General features: G+C 40.8%; 1 protein-coding gene across 1 annotated transcript in view; it reads left to right on the top strand.

Moving 5' to 3' along the window:
* Positions 1 to 14,022, top strand: part of CPNE7 (copine 7) — a 75,934-nt gene extending 61,912 nt beyond the window's left edge. Inside the window, exons 13-16 of the mRNA XM_072117435.1 lie at positions 10,357 to 10,408; positions 10,722 to 10,855; positions 10,937 to 11,173; positions 12,137 to 14,022. Coding sequence (XP_071973536.1) covers positions 10,357 to 10,408; positions 10,722 to 10,855; positions 10,937 to 11,173; positions 12,137 to 12,274 — 561 coding nt within the window. The 3' untranslated portion in view covers positions 12,275 to 14,022. The remainder of the gene's footprint in view (positions 1 to 10,356; positions 10,409 to 10,721; positions 10,856 to 10,936; positions 11,174 to 12,136) is intronic.
* The last annotated feature ends 6,439 nt before the right edge of the window (positions 14,023 to 20,461 follow it).

Raw genomic sequence — 20,461 nt, 5'->3', positions numbered from 1 at the left:
GATGTCGGTAATAAAGCTAAGTAAGGGCAAGACATGTCTGGGGTATCAGCCATAAGAGTAATGGGTATGAGATCTGGTTTCTTTAAATGATATGTGCAACCATTGTAACATAAATGAGAAGATAGGGCAAGGCTTAGTAAATAACCATTGTAGGAGTTACATTGATAAATGATGATGATAAACATTGGAATGAATGATAGCCAAACCATAATTGGGCTTTCATCTTAAGTTTGGGTTAATTAATTGCATCACTTAGTGAAGGATAATTACCACTGCTGCAATTACCCTTCACATAACTGCAAATAGAAAGGCAGCAGTAGTATATACATAGCTTTCCATTATTTCACGGAGGTAAACTCTACTTAGACCATAAATCTTTCTTATTTTAGGCATATTCCTCAGTTTTTAAGGAGCTGGAAATAAGACATATAATTACACAATCACGCCTATTAATCTATTCTGCATGAAAAAGGATAGCCTATTGTGGGTTTATGGATCTTCCATAAATAACTGTCTCTTCTATTTACATCTATATTCACTGGAATAGTATTATAAAAGAAGTAATTGTGTACATTTGATTGCGTACTATGATGCATCATAGTAGTAGTTATATGTACAAAGGCAGCATAGGCAGCAATACAGCAGTCTACATAATAAATACTTATATAGCAGTTATATTAAGTGGCAGTATTATTGCAGTTATATTCTTGTGTATGGTGGTAGGATTATAATAGTATTATTTTATTAATTATATATATGGTTCATAATTAAATTAGTTATATTCTATTTTCTTGTACATATAAATTAAGTATTATATTAGTTACATTCTTATCATGTACTCTTCCATACGGGGCAGTATTGTAGCAATTATATATTAGAACATAGGGTGCAGTTTTACAGAAGGGCAGTGTTATTATTGCTATTTTCTTGTTTATAAGGGCAGTATTATAGCAGTCATTTCTTGTTTTCATAAGCATTATGATAGCTATATTTTCTAGCATATCCCTGTCGCGACCTTTGAAAAGGGACTGTGAAAATTTCTTCCTGCTAATACCAAAACTGGATTTTCAGCACATATTACGTCTTTGAAGGGAATTTAGATATTATGGTTTGCATATCTATTGTTGAAATGTATGAAATGTATTCACAGATCCTTTAACTTGTGGGGATGACCATTTCATCAAATAAATATTATTTTTGTATAATGAAAAGCTATAATATTTTCTAAAATTCTTTCTATATCACTCTCACACAGTTGTCTTGATTGTAATTTGAAATCTGTCCATGAGCTGTGCCTCTATGGGCCAGTTTTAATCCACAGGAAATAAACACTGATAATAATAATAATCCTTATTTATATACCATCATATTCCACAGCACTTTACAAACTATGATGTTTACTATTGGATGACAGTAAGTAGAGATCTTGAAAACCTTGAGGAATTTGTATAGATATTACATTGGAAAATTGTAAAAATTTTCATTATTCAAAAACCGTATATACTCAAGTATAAGCTAACCCAAGTATAAGCCAAGGTACCTAATTTTAACACAGAAAACTGTGAAAGCCGATTCACCCAAGTATAAGCCTAGGGTGGGAAATGCATTTCTCACAACCTCCCCAGTATATAGCCAGCAAGCACGTGCCCCCAGTATATATCCAGTAGCCCCCGAGTATATAGCCAGTAGCCTCCTGCCCCCTAGTATATAACCAGCACTTGCCCCCTTGTATATAGCCAGCAGCCCCCTGTCCTCAGTATATAGCCAGCAGCTGCCTAGTATATAGCCAGCCCCCTCCACCCTAGTATATATCTAGCGCCTGCCCCCTAGTATACATCCAGTAGCCCCCTGCCCTGCGTATGTAGCACGCCCCCTGCACCTTAATATTAAGCCAGCAGTCCCCTGTATATAGCCAGTGCCTGCCCCCCCAGTATAGAGCAAGTGCCTGCCCCCTCGTATATATCCAGTGGCTGCCCCTCAGTATATAGCCAGTGCCTTCCCCCTTAGTATATAGCCAGCAGCCCCCTGCCCAGCCTACAAAAACCCAAAAAACTCTGTACTAACCTTTCTGACACCCCCCGCAGGTCCTCTTTTGTCTTCAGCTCCGGCTCTGTCTTCGGCTCTCCGCGTGGTCCCGTCGCACACACCATGACGTCAGCTGCTTGCTGACATCATAGTGTGTGCTGATAAATCTTTATTTATATAGCACCATCATACATATTCCATAGCACTTTGAATGAAAGCAAGCAGAGATCTTGAAAACAATGAGGAATTTGTACAGATAGTACATTGGAAAATTGGAAAACTTTTTATTATTAAAATACTGTTGTTTGGATAAATGTTTGACTCAGCATTAGGCTACATTCACAGGATGTACCGTATTTTTCGGACTATAATGTGCACAAAAAATCCTTTGATTCTCTCAGAAATCCTTACGGGCATTGTTTATAAAAATAATACTACATGGCTGTTTAAGAACATCAGTCCATTTCATTTATTGCATGCTCCGGGCATCAGTTTGACATAAATACAGCAAATAATAAATCCCATTAATGATCATACAACCAGCAAGTCTTACCTAAATGAATATACAAAAATGGCCTTTTTACACAATGCTTAATGGGACAGAACAGTCGCTAAAAGCAGCTTGTGTAACACAGAGGAGTCATCCATTTCAATAACCCCCCCCCTTCACACCTACGCTGTGTTATATAACAGTGATGTCTAATTTTAGGATAGTCCTTCATCCAGGGACATCACTAAGCTGCTCTCCTGATGTCCGGTTGAGGGGTTGTTCTGAGGCTGAGAGATCTTGACTTCAGAGATAACCTCTCCACCTCTGTGACTCCATCTCGCTTTAAGGGCACATTCACATGGCAAATTTGCGGCCGCATGTACGTCCCCATAGGCGGCAATAGCGGCGCGGCGCAGATACTTTTGCTCTATCTGCTCTATCTTTTGGCCGTGTGCGGCCGTGCGCCGCTATTCTCTATGGAGGGAGGAGGGGCCGCCTCCTCCTCCTCTCCAGCACACGGCGGTCACCGCCGTGTGAATGTACCCTAAAGTAGATTTTATGGATGATGCCACCAGACTGGGCTCTAACAGAAACATGATCTGGAAGGTAATTTACTGGTAGTGGTGTATTGGGTCCATTTCTGCTGACAGGTGCCCTTTAAATCAAGCCCTTTACATCAAAAATTCATACTTAGGTCCTTCTGTAACTTTCTCACAATAGGTCTCTAGATGGTTTCCTCCAGTAGCAATTTTTTTTCATGAAGAACAGGTTTTTATTGTTACTTCACTCTTGGCCATTGAAAACACTTTAATTTCCCCTGAGTGTAAAAAAATTAACTATGTTCCTAGAAAAAGAGTTGGTATTCATGTAAGCATAAGAAATTAATCCATGCATTGAACCCAACATACTATATACTTTGTGCATCATTCTGAATTCTGATTGTATCTCCCTGACACAGCTAGGTTCCATTATAGAGAAGGTTCTGGGGCCCCTAAAATATGTAAAGCTTCATAGGGAAGCCTTACGTTTGAAGTGTCAGCTTTGTCACACTTCTAGCTCTTCCCCTGAAGTTACAACACACAATATCTTTCCATCGTCCCCTCTCTTATGGTCCCCTGAAGTTATCTGACGTCCTTGATCCATCTTTTATTATTGTATTCTCTATTACTCAGATGCTGCATTCAGCGTTAGTCTTTACCAGCGCTTGATTTATTTTTAAAAATACTTTAATTTCTTTTTTATATTCATTGTGCCGAATTGTTTCAAAAACTGAAAGAGTGAAAGCAGAGTGTAAAGTATTACTCATAGAGAAGTCATTATCGAATGATGAATCATGTACAAAGGAGGCTTTTGTTCACTTTTAATTGCTTCTTTGTATATCCATGTGGGGTATTTTTAGCTTTTAGATGTTCATCAGTGGCACAACCTTATTTTTGTTTTTCTTTGCATGCACGATGATTTTGCACAATAAGGGTCTGGTTTACCCAGCTGCAGGGCCAGGACGAGGGGAAGGTGATTGCTTAGGGCACTACCCTTGCCTCCCATCCTGGGGCGCCGTCCAGGCCCCCGTAGCGACCAGTTGAGCACCAGCTGAGTACAGCCTGCGCCCTCTAGGACCCACCTGGGTCATAGAGTGAGAGGAGGCTGGCAACACAGGCCGGTCCATGCGGTTCCAGGGAGCGCAGGTAGGTAAGTATTATTTTTTTTGGGGGGTGGGCATCACTATATACTACAGGGGGCAGGCTGACTGTATACTACATGGGGGCAGGCTGGCCATATACTATAGGGGGGAAGACTGTTTATATACTACAGGGGGCAGGCTGGCTATATACTACAGGGGGGCAGGCTGGCTGAATACTACAGGGGGGCAGACTGGCTGTATACTACATGGGGCTGGCTATATACGACAGGGGGACAGTATGGCAATATACTACATGGGGCTGGCTATACACTACAGGGGGGCAGGCTGGCTTTATACTACATGGGGCAGACTGTCTATATACTACAGGGGGGCAGGCTAGCTATATGCTACAGGAGGGCAGGTTGGCTATATGCTACAGGGGGGCAGGATGGCTATATACTACAGGGGGCAGCCTGGCTGTAAACTACAGAGGGGTGGCTTGCTATATACTACCTGGGGAAGGGTGGCTATATACTACAGGGGGGCAGGATGGTTATATACTACTTGGGGCTGGCTGGCTATATACTAAAGGGGGATAGGCTGGGTATATACTAAAGGGGGGAAAGCTGGCTATTTACTACAGGGGTGGGGGCAGGCTGGATATGTACTACAGGGGAGGCAGGCTGGCTATATAATATGTGGGGGCAGGCAAGCTATATACTAGAGGGGGGCAGGCTGGCTACATACTACAGGGGGCAGGCTGGCTATAAACTAAAGGGGTTAGGCTGGGTATATACTAAAGGAGGGCAGGCAGGCTATATACTACAGTGGTTTATAACAGGGTGTACTTCAACTCTAATAATAACCACACTGCCATTGTAGGTTCACCACTCAGACTATGGCAGTATTATATTTTCTACTCACTGTAAATCATGTATATCATCTATATTAGTTGTCTGCATAAAAATACTTTATATGCATATTTTATAGGCTAATGTATGTCTCCTGCTGCACATATAGTATTTGACCTAGATTATACAGGATGAAAGATTCCAAAAGGAAACAGACAGGAATTCTGGTTTCTTAAATACAGTGACGTGGTATTAGTGTATGTGTAACAATAAAGGTGATTAAGAAATAACCACCTCGGTTGGTCTTAGCTGTGTGCAAGCTTTATAGTTGAGTAGTTGGATGGTTCCTCCAAGCAGTTTCTCCTTTTCCAAATTTAGTTGTATCCCCTTCCTTCAAGGGGCTCTGTCACCAGATTCCACACCATTAAACTCGCTCCGATGGGGTATCTCCTTTCTTGAATTCCCACTTTTATGTGAAATAAAAACATCTCCTTAATGTGCAAATGAGTAAAGAAGAGTCAGATTTGCCTGAGATGAGTGAAATTTACAGGCCGCAGGGAGAAAGTTACTTCAGATAATCCTATCTTGCGGTCTAAAGCATCTAGAAACATTCTTTAGGGTTATATTAAAGATAAAATTTAGGTTTGGGCTTCTGCAAGCTAAAGAACTAGAAATTCAAACAGCTAAAGACAAAGGGTGGATATTTACTATGCTTTATCTGCCAGTTTTCTGGTGGAGAAGGTATGTAATAAAGACATCTCACTGTTTTTTATATGGAAAGTGAAGTGGCCGGGGCACAGACTCTCATATTTACTGTAGTCTCTGCCTTAAAACCCAGAGGAGACTATAGCTAAAATCTCCACCAGGTCAGAATTGGTGTAAACGAGTGTACTCCAGCCTCTTAGTATATCTGACTACTGTGTGCTGGTGGGGTTTTAAATTTGGCATTTTATCATTCAAAATGCCTTTCAACAGGATAAGGGATAAAGATGTGGTAGACCACAAGTGTCTTGGAGGTGCCTTATAATGGATAACACTTCTGGTATCTGCCATCCAGTAAGCTGTTCCAGAAGTTCCAAAGAAGTCAATGGAGGGGAGGAAGAATTCAATGAGGGTCTTTGGCCCCATATATTCTGTATTAACTGGTATAAATGTGAAGCATTTGTGTATCAGTTATGTGGATGATTACTATTGTCTGCTCAATAACAACCCAGACATTAAATTCAATATGAAGCCAGTGATTTTCTGCAAAGCAGAAATTACTTATATATTACTTTCCCACAAAGGACAATCAGGTAACAATCTCTAAATTCTACAAGCAAGAATTATGCTGTCGAAGTGAATGTCACCCAGCCTTATATCATATCATTCACCAGACAAGAATTTTGCGGGTAATGAGATGTAAATCACAGGTAATTACCAACACTTAGGGCCGTGAGATTCTCAAAGTGACAAGACCAAGAATTCAATTGAAGTCTCGTGAACAATAGATGTGAAGCCGTGTCACTAAGAATTCTGAATCTGGAAGTACAGAGCAGAGAAGACTTCAGAACATCTAGAGAAAAAGAAAAATGATCCCCCCAAATACTAGACTGTCCCAAATGCAAATTCTTTTGTCATGTAGTTGATTTTGTGTATCTTCTGGTGATATTTATTCTATTTGTAAAGCATTGATATTATTTCCTATTACGTATGTAAGTTTTGAATTCTATTGTTCAAAGCATGCATCCCACATTGCCCACATTGTGACAGATGACCATGAATGATAATATCACCCTTGACATCAAGAAGCATGGCAAACAAAAAGTACTCCCAAGTTGAGACAAAAAAAAAAAAAAAAAAGGTGTGATGGTTGGAAAATTGAGGATTTGTTGCACCAACAATGTAAATCTGTTGGAACAGGGGCAATGAAGAAATAAATATAAAACAATAAATAAAAAACAACTTGAGAATGGCCAACATAAAAAAAACTTTGGCTTGATATACTCTCCTGGTTTTGTCGCATCTAGCTGACATAGTTTTGTCTTTTCCATTCCCTATCCTTCACTTCAGAGCGGTGAAAATGAAGGCTGGGATAGTGTGGGTTGGTTCATATGCTCAAGTAGTAGTAGTAGTACTACTCCTTTCCATTTTACCTTCTAGGAATGTAAGGGTAACATATAAGAAACAGAGGAAAGGACTTCTGGAATACCCTACTGCCCAGTCCATACATGATATATATACGTAATAATTTCATATGACATAATCATACTTGAAGAAAGATCCAGAAACAGTGCCACACTTGTCCATGAGTTATTCACCGTATCATATCTTAGTTTAATTGAGATTCAGGTGCAATAATTTTATTATGATTATTTATGGAGTATCAGTAATTCCATGATGCTGTAGAATCAGTAAGAGGTTTGCATACATTATATTAGGACAAGAACAAATGCAAGTACATATACACAAACGACAATGATCAGGAAACAAGTGGAAGGAGGACCCGGCCCGTGAGGGAAGATGGAGACACGATGTGAGAGAGCAAAGCAGTGCAGTTAAGCCTCTTTTACATGAACATATGAAAACTGCCATATGCTAGCCGTACCATACCAAACCATTTTCATACAGGTAGCACATGGCCACATTCATTTTCATGGGCAATACGGCCATCCATTTACATGACCATATTGTCCACTGTACCGTACTGTGCCGTGAGTGACACATAAACAGATATAGAGCTTTGTATGCCCCATAGAAGTCTGTCGGAATGTTTTAAATATGTCTTGCATGCGGTTCTGTCATATATACTTGCAGTATCCAGGGAGACCAAAACCATTGGGAAGTGCATTCTGTCAGCCATCTGCCAGCCCACTGTATTTTATATGGATACGTTACACATACAGTGACATACATGCACTTATGGATGAAAAATGTCACATACAGTATGTACAGATTATTACAGCACAGAAATACAGGACTGGAGAAATTATATGTTCGTGTGAAAGAGGCCTTAGTGTGTATTGCATACAATCCTGAACAGGTGGGTTTTCAGATTACTTTTGAATGTTTGGAAGGTGGGGACAGACTGACAAATTTTAGTAGAAAGTTACAGAGTATGGGGAATGCACTGTAGAAGTTCTGAATATGGTTGTGAGAAGAGCGGATGGTAATAGAGTGGAGTTGAAGGTCCTGTGAGGAGCGGAGATTACGAATGGGACTGTATTGCCGGATTAGTCCAGAGATATACGTAGGGGACCGGTTATGGACATTTTTGTAACCCATGGTTAGTATTTTAAATTGAATTTGCTGTGTAATGTAGTGGAGAAACTGCCAAGGAGGAGAGGCAGAGGAGAAGAGAGGAGACAGATGGATTATCGGGGCAGAAGAGTTAAGGATAGATTGCAGGAGGGTTTGAGAGCTAGCTGGGAGACCACAGAGAATAAAATTGCAGAAGTCTAAGCAGGAGATGATCAGGGATGATCAAATTTGTAGACTTGAGCATTGAGGATGGGTTGGATCCAAGAGATGTTTACGATATGGAGGCGGCAGGTTGTAGTTATGGCCTGGATGTGAGGTTTAATGGAGAGTTAAATATGACTCCAAGGCAGCAGACTTTAGGGACTTGGGAGAGTGTGGGAGTGGTAGGTCTGGTGGGATGTTTTTAAAGTGAGAGAAGATATAAGATGTAAGTCATGTACATATGTCCCAATGTGCAGGTGGCTTGTGCGGCTGGTTAGTCTAGCACAGTAAAGGCAAAAGTGTTGCAATTGCTGTCACAAAATAATAGCAACTGCAGAGTAATATATGCTGGTTGGGTAGCCTAATTGTAGTAAGAGTAAGGGGGTCGCAGAGTCCGGCGCTCAGTTAATGGTAGTGTTATAGAAGGTTGCCGCAGTTTCTACCTACTTGCATGATGATATGTAAGAGAGACCTTGGAAAGTCTCCGAGAGTTTGCAGGTATCAAAATATTTGAGAATCCTATGTTGGTGTAGAAATGGTTGAAGCCAGAATGGTAGAGAAAGTGAATATGTTGTGATCAGATAGGAGAGTACTGTTACACAGATTATATAGGGAACAGAGGCAGGTGAACATTAAGTCAAGCGTGTGGCCCTCTTTGTTAGTGGCTGTAGAGGACCAGTTGCACATAAGAAGAGTTTAGCGGTAGAAGGATGAGTTACATCAATGGGGATGTTAAAGTCACCCATTATGATGGAGGGGATAACAGATAAGAGGAAGTGAAGAAGCCAGGTATTAAAGTGGTCATTAAAAGCAGTGACAGAGCCTGGGGGTCAGTAGCCATTTGCAGTGGACAGAGTGAACTTGAACGTGAAAGGTGAGAGAGGGTAAAGGTGGGAATGAGCTGAAGGAGCAGCTGTCGGACAGGCGAATGCCAACTCCTCCACAAGGTTTATTGCAGGCCCGGCATGTGTGAGTAAAATTAAAAACGCCATAGGAGAGTGTAGCAGGAGAGGCAGTGTCAGAAGGAGTTACCCATGAGAAATCAATTTCTGAGAAATGAAGAGATCATGAATATCAGTGAGTTTGTTGCATATGGAGCGTGCATTCCATAGTGCACCTAAGAGAAAACGTGGTGGAGGTGTTGGAGAGGGCATAACATGCATAGGTTTTAGACCCAACCAAAACTTGCACTAGTGATACAAAGCAGCCATAGATTTCCAGTTCTGTATACCCTTGAGAAAGTATGGATCCTTTAGGGAAATATGTAAATATTACAGATCTGCTAGATTAATAGTTTTGTCATGTCTTCAGGGATTGCTTGGAACTTTGCTTATAACCGAAGGAATGGAAAAGCTACAGGCCTTACATTCTTTAGGGTCTAAACCTGACCTGTTTTTGTGACCTAAGATATGAAACCAGCCTTTGGAAACATCACTCTCCTACTGGTTCCTTGAAGATTATTTGGTTATTTTTCTGCTCTCTATCTGTGCAGATACCACATCCTCTAATGTTCTCATTCTGTCGCTACGCTCATGCATCTGATATATCAGTGTCACATTCTGACCTTGTATGCCTGGTGACTGCGCCAACAAATCTTTGACATTAGCTCCTTGCGGCTCACAAGCTGTTTTTTATTCTCCTTTGTCTTTAACTCTGTGCTGCTTTCTGAAGGAATCAGTGTCTACATGTAAAAAGAAGGCAGCAAACAGCCTGATATCAGTTCTAATAAGGAATGTGAGGTCCTCTGTACTTGGTTATGAAGGGTAGGGAACCACATCAAGTATGTGTACATCTCATGAAGGACATTATTGTATATAGACTGAAGGACCTAGACCTATAAGATCCTGCAGCATAGTTATGTCAAGAAAGGAACAATTTCCTTTTATTTGCTATCCACTCTATTTTCTTAAAATATCTTGTTATTGCAGGTTTCACATGACTTTGCTATCAATTTCAACCCTGATGATGATGAATGTGAAGGTAAGGAACGAAAAAGCAATGGAGATGGCCTTGCTCAAATAGTAGATTGAGGTAGACAGGAATAATATAGTATAATATAAAACTTCAAGATGATAGTGTAAAAATGTGATTTAATGGAAAAGTACCAAACGTTCTATTCAAAAACATAAACACCCTGCCCCAGAGCTCCCAAGAAAACAATCATTTAGACCTGAAAGGTTTTCATACGGCGTCTGATAACATGTAATTACTAAGCAATGTAGTTTGTACAGTATACTCTTTGCATGGTGTGAAATCAATTCATCTAGTTTTGTCCTATTATCTCTATCTTTAGGTATTCAGGGCATAGTAGAATCATACCAGAATTGTCTACCTAAAATTCAGCTGTATGGCCCTACAAATGTGTCACCTATTATATCCAGGGTGGCAAGGCTGGCAGCAGAAGAAGAGAGAACTAAGGAGGCCTCGGTGGGTAAAATGGCATGATTTTGTAAACTTAAAGATGTATTCCAGTAAATGACCTCATCACAAATCCATCTCTTGTTACAGAAATACTATATTCTTCTCATACTTACTGATGGAGTGGTAACAGATATGGCAGATACCAGAGAAGCTATTGTGCGGGCATCCTACTTGCCCATGTCCATCATTATTGTGGGTGTTGGAAATGCAGACTTCACAGACATGCAGATTCTTGATGGGGATGATGGGATTTTGAGAGCACCCAAAGGGGAGCCAGTTCTCCGAGACATTGTGCAGTTTGTACCATTCAGAGAATTTAAAAATGTAAGTTTATGACATCTTTTAAACATTGCATCCTTGTATTATGTTACACTCATCATTTAAATTAAATTACATGGCTCCTGATGGATCCATTGGTTTTGTATTACTAGCAATTACATATAAATGGGAGTTGCATCAACTCTGCAGTCATATACATGACTACAGCCAACAATATTTTGGGGCACATTTGCTAAGGGCTTTGCTCCAGTTTTCTGACGGACTTTGCACATTCTTTTAGGTGTAAACTGCTTGCACAGGTAATTAAGAAGTGTCCGCACCACAAATGTGTTGCACATGGGGCCCTTCTTGTGGCGCAGCTGCACTAGGCACCATGCAACACAAATTAGGGGGCATTCCGGTGCTCAGTCAGACCTTGCGCCAGATTTAACATGCAAAGTCTGTCGCATGCCCTATGTTAAAGGTGCATCACAAAAAAGTGGGTGAACTCTGTAGGGCCAGTGCAGGGAAGCAACAGATTCATGATATCTGGTGCACGTTCTTAATGAATCTGTCATACCCAGCATTTTACACAGGCAGAGCATTTTAAGTGCAGTTTCCCACATTCTTAGTAAATGTGCCCCACTGTGTGCACAATGCTGCCTACATAATTTAAGCACATAAATGAAATCTAGGTCTAGAATGAGGTGCATATTTTTGCCTTAGTTCAACTGAAAAACTAATATATGAAGTGTAAACCCCACCTGGGTCCAAAAATCTAAAGCCTAACCATGGCAGTAAATGTTGTGAAAGAGAAGAAGGAGCTTGGTGTTACCGCTCCTTACCTCAGGTTTTATATGTGCTTTGCATAACAGAGATTGCGCCCACACCATCCACTAAGCCATTGACATAAACACAGATCTACAGAGATTGCCCTATGAGTGCTTGTACCCACCTTTTTATCTTTGAGTACATGTAAGAAAATGATTTCCTTTCTCAAATACTCATTTTGTCTTCTCTGTATTTCAGGCTTCACCAGCAGCCCTGGCAAAATGCGTCCTGGCTGAAGTGCCCAAACAAGTAGTAGAGTATTACAGCTACAAAGTATTCCCTCCCCGCTGCCCAAAGGTTGATTCCCCGGACTCTGCTCTTAATTCTCCACAATGAGCTTTATCTCCTCCTGTCCTAATCAACCTCCCCTGCCCTTTGGTGGAAAAACCATTAAGCTTGCATTAAACAGTATTTTAACCATAATTTAATGCCATGTGAAGGACCAGAAAAACACATTCAGAAGTCCTATCCATAGTCGTTCACATATCTTCAAACAATAGAGGACCATTATTATGGACATCTCATGCACTTATTAACCTTATCTACTGGAAGAGCTGGAAGATATTTGTGTATCTAGTAGAACCTGGATTAAGGTCCATCTCCTTATTCTTGTGGTCCGGTTATATTTTGGAAGAGTTGGACCCTTCAAAAAAGGTTTTGAATGTAAAAATACATCATAAAGACTCTAAAGAAAAGTCTTCTAGACACAGTGTTATCATCTTCAGGCCTATAGCATCTTCACCTAGATTGCCATATGAACCAGTATTGAGAGCTAATCCTTTAATTTTTAGCTTTGTTATTGGAGCTTCTGTTATCCAGCATGTATACCATTATTACTGTTCCACCACATCACTAGATTTCAGGTCAAGCAGTGAATGATATAGTGAATGATATGTTGCGAGACATTTTGTAGGCAGAAGTCACAGTGGGACCTTGTTCATCCGGCAAATTTCTGTCTTCTTGTTTTATTCTTACAGGGAAAGATCTTACATAGCAGAGTGTATTCCTTTTGAAAAGCAAGCCTTTTATAAGCACGACTTAACACTTCATTAGTGCTTATTTTACATTATTTTTTTATATTGGTGAAGTCATAGATTGTAGGGACTGTAGAAATCTGAGTTATCAGGAACATACTGGCTCATTAAAATTATCTACAAAGGGATCTCTTGGGGTCTCTTTGGCTTGCATGAGCACACAAGTCTATGTGACTTTACTTTTGATTTCTGTCAGATTAACACATCTAATAGCAGAGAAGGAACAAGAAGGAAGGGTTGGAAAACATAAAAAAGCTTGTGGGGGACTTAAGCCTCTACCAGGGCTTGATTTCAGGTCTGTTGATAGTGAGGAGACCTCTCTCTGTGTTTATTACCCACATTCCAGTCTTGTCGTATCCAAAGGTTGATGTTAATAAAAAGGGGATTTTTATTCATGTTTTTCATGTTTTTATCATTAATATAACAGTAACAAGCAAGTAATATCCTCACTAAAAAGAGCAGCACATGCTATATTCATGAGCGTAGAATTATCATGCATTTATAACATTCATGTTTTATAATGAACCCATTACAGTTTTACAGAATATTTATGTGACTCAATGATTGTTCTAAATTAAAAAATACAGTATGTGAGGTGAAAATAACAAAGAAAAGGGATCAGAAAGTTGTTAAGATATATATATATATATATATATATATATATATATATATATATATATATTTATATATATATATATATATGGACCTGCAGAATGCACTTATGCTTGTACACATCATATACAGATATATCTATATATCAGTTTATTTATGTGCAGGGCAACAATGTTTGTTAAGGTAACAGGACTGTCTCAGGCTATGAGTTGCATTGAATCTAACTAGTACGAAGATGCATATCATTTATGATTCACGTTTTCAATGCATGTACATTTATCAAATCTTTTGATAATCTGCTTGTACTGTAGCAATTAGAAAGGCCCAGATGTGCACCTCTTTACTATATGTGGGTGCTTTTGTGTGGTCTGCATGCTTCTTGTATTTGTGTCCTGAAAGAGAAATGCCCCCAATAAAGTATTCTGTTCTCTCTCTGTTCTCATGTCTGTGAAGTTCATTTTTTGGCATTTAACTTTTTGGGTTGGACATAAGGAATATCATATATTAAGGATCTTTGGTATACTTTTCTTAAGCTTAAAAGACTATGGCTATACCAAGACTTTGCTGTAAGCATTGATTGCTGTAAATACCTATGTGTCTAGCAGCCTCATTAGTGATGGCTGGAGTCTGCATCTGTATTATGGTTCATGTAAATGCATCCTCTAAAGTGGTATTCCAGGACTTTTTGATCACCTATTCTCAGAATGTTGTGAGTCTGACATCCAATACACTCGGTTTAATGCTGTTTCCTCTACACAGGCCAGCGTAACGGCCCATATATATTATTGTGTATGCGCCAGTTTTTTTTGTCCACATTTGCATGAAAAAAAGTGTCTTTGGAGCTTGCACATGTATTTATCATGGTTGTGCGCCACAATTGTGTCATGGTTGGTATTGTGTGTTCCTACTTTGCGCCACATTTATTAATGCAAGGTGCACCATTCTTTGACAACAACATGAAGCAAAGTGCACCAAGAAAAATTAGGTGCAACTGTGTCACATCCTGCAAACTGACCGGATCAACTAAGAGCCTGAAACCAGGGGCGTAACTACAGTGGTAGCAGCCATAGCAGCTGCTATGGGGCCCACAATGCCAGAGGGCCCTATCATCCAACCTGACACTAAAGAATGAAGGATGTGCACCATTATATACATATTTGTAATATGCATATTTTAAATTGGGAAGGGGGCCCCATTTAGAAGTGTGCTATGGGGCCCTGTCTTTCCTAGTTACGCCCCTGCCCGCAACACTATTAAATAGTAAAGTAGGACAGGGAACCCACAATTGGGCACATTTATAAAACTGAATGTGCCAATTCTCGAGTGCAGTTTACACATAAATACATGTACAAACTGTATGCACATGTATTTTTGATCTGTTTCGGCCAGTATCGTGTTGCAGCTGCATTGTGTCCGTCCCTGTGCAGATTTGCATCGGGCACCACATTTATGTTGAAAGTCAGACATAATTGTGGCACAGACGCCCATTAAACTGAGTGCACCAAAAAAAACCTGGTGTACTCAGTTTAAGCAGGATTATTGAGTGCAGGGTGCGCCAGATTATTGGGATAATTCTGGGCTATTGCTTTTTGACAAGATGGGCTAAAGATGCATGATTCCTTTACTGTAAAATGGAGTTAATTGCGGCATGCTCAATCAGATATATAGGAATATAGGGAGACTATTTTAGTCATTGTAAACTATGATCATTGACATGGAGTCCATACAGCCCCAGAGCTCTCTCATGGATACAAGCTATAAATGTGCCATCCTCCTTAAAGGAACCATTTGCTTTTATGTATTCTAATCCAAACATACTTTGAGAATGTTGCAGCTACATTGAATCTGAAACTTATCTTGTTTAATCCCTAAACCAAGTGGTTTTGCTGAAAAAACAATTATACAATTATGAAAATGAGGCTCTGTCACTCCGGTGGCTGCTCAGGCGCATCTTCTCTTACCCTAATTATGCACTACTTCAGCCTTGTTCAGCGCAGCATAAGCAGAGAATCACTGTGTTGTTCCTGACAGGCAGAAGTAATCAATCACTGCATCATCCCCCAGTTGCTGTGTATGAGTCATCCAGCTAAGGTTGATTAGTCCTGTCTGGACAGTTTAGGAATCTCCATGTAATCAGTCTGCACCCAGCTTTCCCATGGTCCTGAATTCTATAACTTTTTTGAGTAAAACCACTCAGCTCAGAGATTACACAAGATATGTTTCCGCATTAGTGTAGCTATAGCATTCTCAAGATAAGTTTGGTTCACAATGCACAAAATCAAATGAAATATTTCCTTTAAGAGTGTGTTCCTTACATACCACCTATAGATAATCATTTCATACGCTGTAGTTATAAAGAGATATTCTTTCCAGCCAAGGAACCAACATTGGATTAAGTTCAAGAAAATATAGTCTTCATTGCAGCTTTCCTATATAGCAGTGTGTTAGTCCAAATAGGCTCTTCTCAGGTCATTAGTCATGTTACTTTTCCCATTAAATGACCAGTTAACATATGGCTGTGGTCTGTCTGTGATCCCTACAATATAGCATGAGGAGTCAGTACCCAGCCGTTCTGAGTGTGATAATTGCCAACTTTATAGTGTTTCCCCTTTGGGGCTTAGCATCTGGTAAAGCAGAAAATCCCTCGACTGTATGGCACCATATGTCATCAATGAGCTTGTGTTGCGCTTTTGCATTTCTAACAAACTGTCTTACTATCATAGTATCATAGTATATAAGGCTGGAAGGAGACGCAAGTCCATCAAGTCCAACCTTCAAGAATTAAATAAATGTTTTATCCACATAACCTGTGATATTTTTTCTCTCCAGAAAGTCATCCAGGCCTCTCTTGAACATGTACATAGAGTCCGCCATAACAACCTCCTGCGGCAGAGAGTTCCATAGTCTCACTGCTCTTACAGTAAAGAACCTTTGTCTATGGTGATGGTAGAATCGCCTCTCCTCTAGGCGTAGAGGATGCCCCCTTGTTCTGGTCACAGGCCTAGGTATAAAAAGATCTTTGGAGAGATCCTTGTACTGTCCGTTCAGGTATTTGTACATTGTAATGAGGTCTCCCCTCAGTCGTCTTTTTTCTAAACTGAATAATCCCAAATTTTGTAATCTGTCATTGTATTCTAGTCCCCCCATTCCCCTAATAATCCTGGTTGCTCTCCTCTGCACCCGTTCCAGCTCTACTATATCCTTTTTATATACTGGTGCCCAAAACTGTACACAATATTCCATGTGTGGTCTGACCAGGGATTTGTATAAGGGCAGAACTATGTCTTTATCATGAGAATCTATTCCTCTCTTGATACATCCCAATATTTTATTTGCTTAACAGCAGCCGCCTGGCTCTGGTCACCAAAATTAAGTTTACCATCCACCAATACGCCCAAGTCCTTTTCAGCTTCAGTTTTACTAAGTAATTGACCGTTTAGAACATAATTATACTTTTTGTTTCCATGGCCCAAGTGCATAACTTTACATTTATCTACATTAAACCTCATCAACCATTTCTCTGCCCATCCCTCAAGCTTCCACAAATCCCTCTGTAATGCTAAACTATCGACCTCAGTATTTATTACTTTACACAGCTTAGTATCATCTGCAAATATTGAAACTTGACTGTGTAAACCCACTACAAGGTCATTAATAAAAATATTAAAAAGAAGTGGCCCCAATACTGACCCCTGTGGCACTCCACTGGTAACATCAACCCAATCTGAGAATGTGCCATTAATGATGACCCTCTGTTTTCTATCACTAAGCCAATTACTTACCCAGATACACAGATTTTCTCCTACTCCCAGCAGTCTCATTTTATATACCAACCTTTTATGTGGCACGGTGTCAAATGCCTTTGAAAAGTCCAGATATACAACATCCACAGCGTCCCCCAGATCCAGTCTTGAACTTACCTCCTCGTAGAAACCAATCAGATTAGTCTGACAGGACCGATCTCTCATAAACCCATGCTGACGCTGGGTTATAAGGTTGTGCACAGTGAGATACTCCAGGATAGCATCTCTAATAAACCCCTCAAATATTTTCCCCACCACAGCAGTTAGACTTACGGGTCTGTAGTTTCCAGGATCGCTATTTGATCCTTTTTTGTATATTGGTACCACATTTGCTATGCGCCATTCCTGTGGAACATAACCAGTCCTCAGTGAATCTTCAAATATTAAAAATAACGGTCTGTCTATCACCGTACATAATTCATGCAGAACCCGGGGGTGTATGCCATCTGGCCCAGGTGATTTATCTATCTTAGTGGATGCGAGGCGGCGCCGTACCTCTTCCTGGGTTAAACTGTTGACATTATAAAAAGAATTTACATTATTCCTCATTGTGTCTTCCACCAGGGGATTTTCCTGGGTAAAAACAGTTGAGAAGGCGACATTCAGTAGATTGGCCCTTTCCTCATCTCCTTCCACCATGACCCCCATGTTATTTCTAAGGGGACCCACACTCTCTGTTTTTAGTTTCTTATCATTTATATACTTGAAAAATAATTTGGGATTATTTTTGCTCTCCCTGGCAATATTTCTCTCAGTCTCTATTTTTGCGGCCTTTATCTGCTTTTTACAGGATTTATTTTTCTCTCTATAATCCTGTAATGCCTCATCGCTACCTTCACGTTTTAGCACCTTAAACGCTTTATCTTTCTCGCTTATTGCTTTCCTTACAAGACTAGTTAGCCACATAGGCTTTTTCTTGTTCCTTTTATGCTTTTTCCCATAAGGTATGTGTTTTTCACAGGACTTTTTCAGAATATATGAGAAAAAGTCCCATTTTTTGGGGGGGCTTTTGTCTTTGAGAGCATTATCCCAGTCTATGCCTTTAAGGTCTTCCCTTAGTTGATGAAAATTTGCCCTCCTGAAGTTTAGAGTGTTGGTTGCCCCTTCACTAACGTGCTTAGTAAAGCGTAATACAAAATCAATGATATTATGATCACTATTCCCCAGGTTCCCCCCAACCTGTAGTTTTGATACCCTATCAGGTCTGTTGGTAAGGATAAGGTCCAGCAGTGCCCCCCCTCTTGTTGGCTCCAGGACTAGTTGCGACAGGTAATTGTCTTTTGTTGTTGACAAGAACCTGCTGCCTTTGAAGGACCTGCAGGTTTCTGCCCCCCAGTCAATATCTGGGTAATTGAAGTCCCCCATGATAAGTACTTCACCATGCTTTGAAGCCGCATCCATTTCACTTATCAGCATTTCCTCTGCTGCCTCCATTATATTTGGAGCCTTATAACAAACCCCTAGTAATATTTTATTATTCTTTTTCCCTCCTCTTATCTCCACCCATAGGGACTCCACATTTGCGTTACTGATGTCATCTCGCAGGACGGGCTTGAGGCAAGAATTCACATATAAACAAACCCCTCCCCCTTTTTTATTTATACGATCCTTTCTAAAAAGACTATAACCATCTATAGTAACAGCCCAGTCATAGCTACTGTCCAGCCATGTCTCGCTGATACCCACTATATCATATTTCCGTTCCAACATCAAGAGTTCCAGTTCCTCCATTTTGTTTGTGAGGCTTCTGGCATTTGTGTACATACACTTTATATGGTTTTCCCTGTCCGTATTCCTTTTGTCCTTATTCCCCAATCTCATTCCAGCCCCCCTTCCTCCCCCATGGACTATGACTCTTCCCAGCTCTCTATGTACACTGTCTATTTGCCCTGCACAAGTGTAGTTGCCCTCCCCCCAGGTCTCTAGTTTAAACACTCCTCCAACCTTCTAGCCATTTTTTCCCCTAAAACAGCAGCCCCCTCCCCATTGAGGTGCAGCCCATCCCTACTGTAGAGCCTGTAGCCCACAGAAAAGTCAGCCCAGTTCTCCATGAACCCAAACCCCTCCTTCCTACACCAACTTTTGAGCCACTTATTTACCTCCTTGATCTCCCGCTGCCTTTCTGGTGTGGCACGTGGTACAGGCAGTATCTCGGAGAAAATTACCTTTGAGGTCCTTGCCCTGAGCTTATGGCCTAAATCTCTGAAATCATTTTTAAGGACCTTCCACCTACCTGTTACTTTGTCATTAGTGCCAATGTGGACCATGACCGCTGGTTCCTCACCAGCCCCTCCCAGTAATCCATCAACCCGATCCGCAACATGCCGAACCCGAGCACCCGGCAAACAACACACTGTTCGGTATGCACGGTCTTTGTGACAGATTGCCCTGTGTGTTCCCCTAATAATCGAATCTCCCACTACCAGCACCTGTCTGACCTTGCCTCTGCTCCCATTACCCTTCTTACTGGAGCACACATTCCCCTGGTTGCTAGCGGCCACATCTTTCTGCAGCATTGCTACCCCAGAGCTGATATCCCCCTCATCCGCCAGCCTGGCAAACTTATTGGGGTGCACCAGATCAGGACTAGACTCTCTACAACTCTTCCCTCTACCCCGCCTTCTACATGTTACCCAACTAGCTGCCCCTTCACTCTGCACCTCCATACTTCCCTCCCCACAACCATCTTCCCCAGAGAGTTTGTGCTCCAGGAGCAGCAAACTTCGTTCCATATTATCAATTGCCCGCAGCCTTGAAACTTGCTCATTTAGATCCATAATCTGGGCTTCCAGGTGAGCAATTTTCACACACCCCACACAGCAGTATTCCCCCTCGAACGGCTGTTCAAGGAAAGCATACATGGCACAGGATGTACACCGTGTAGCAATGCCACTTATGGAGGCCACTTATGGGAAAGTGTCAGCAAATCCAAGGCCGTGACACAATTCTCTCACCCCTTCATAAACATGTTAGTATGAACATGTGTTGATATGGACATATATTCGCCTACAGCTAGACAAGCTTATGAGATGAAGCCGTTTTGCAATTTCAGTAGGTTTGTTTATCATGCCAAG

Source organism: Engystomops pustulosus, chromosome 7, assembly GCF_040894005.1.
Source record: "Engystomops pustulosus chromosome 7, aEngPut4.maternal, whole genome shotgun sequence".
Lineage (NCBI taxonomy): Eukaryota > Metazoa > Chordata > Amphibia > Anura > Leptodactylidae > Engystomops > Engystomops pustulosus.
The sequence above is the reverse complement of the archived record's forward strand: the minus strand, read 5'-3'. Positions and strand labels throughout refer to the sequence as shown.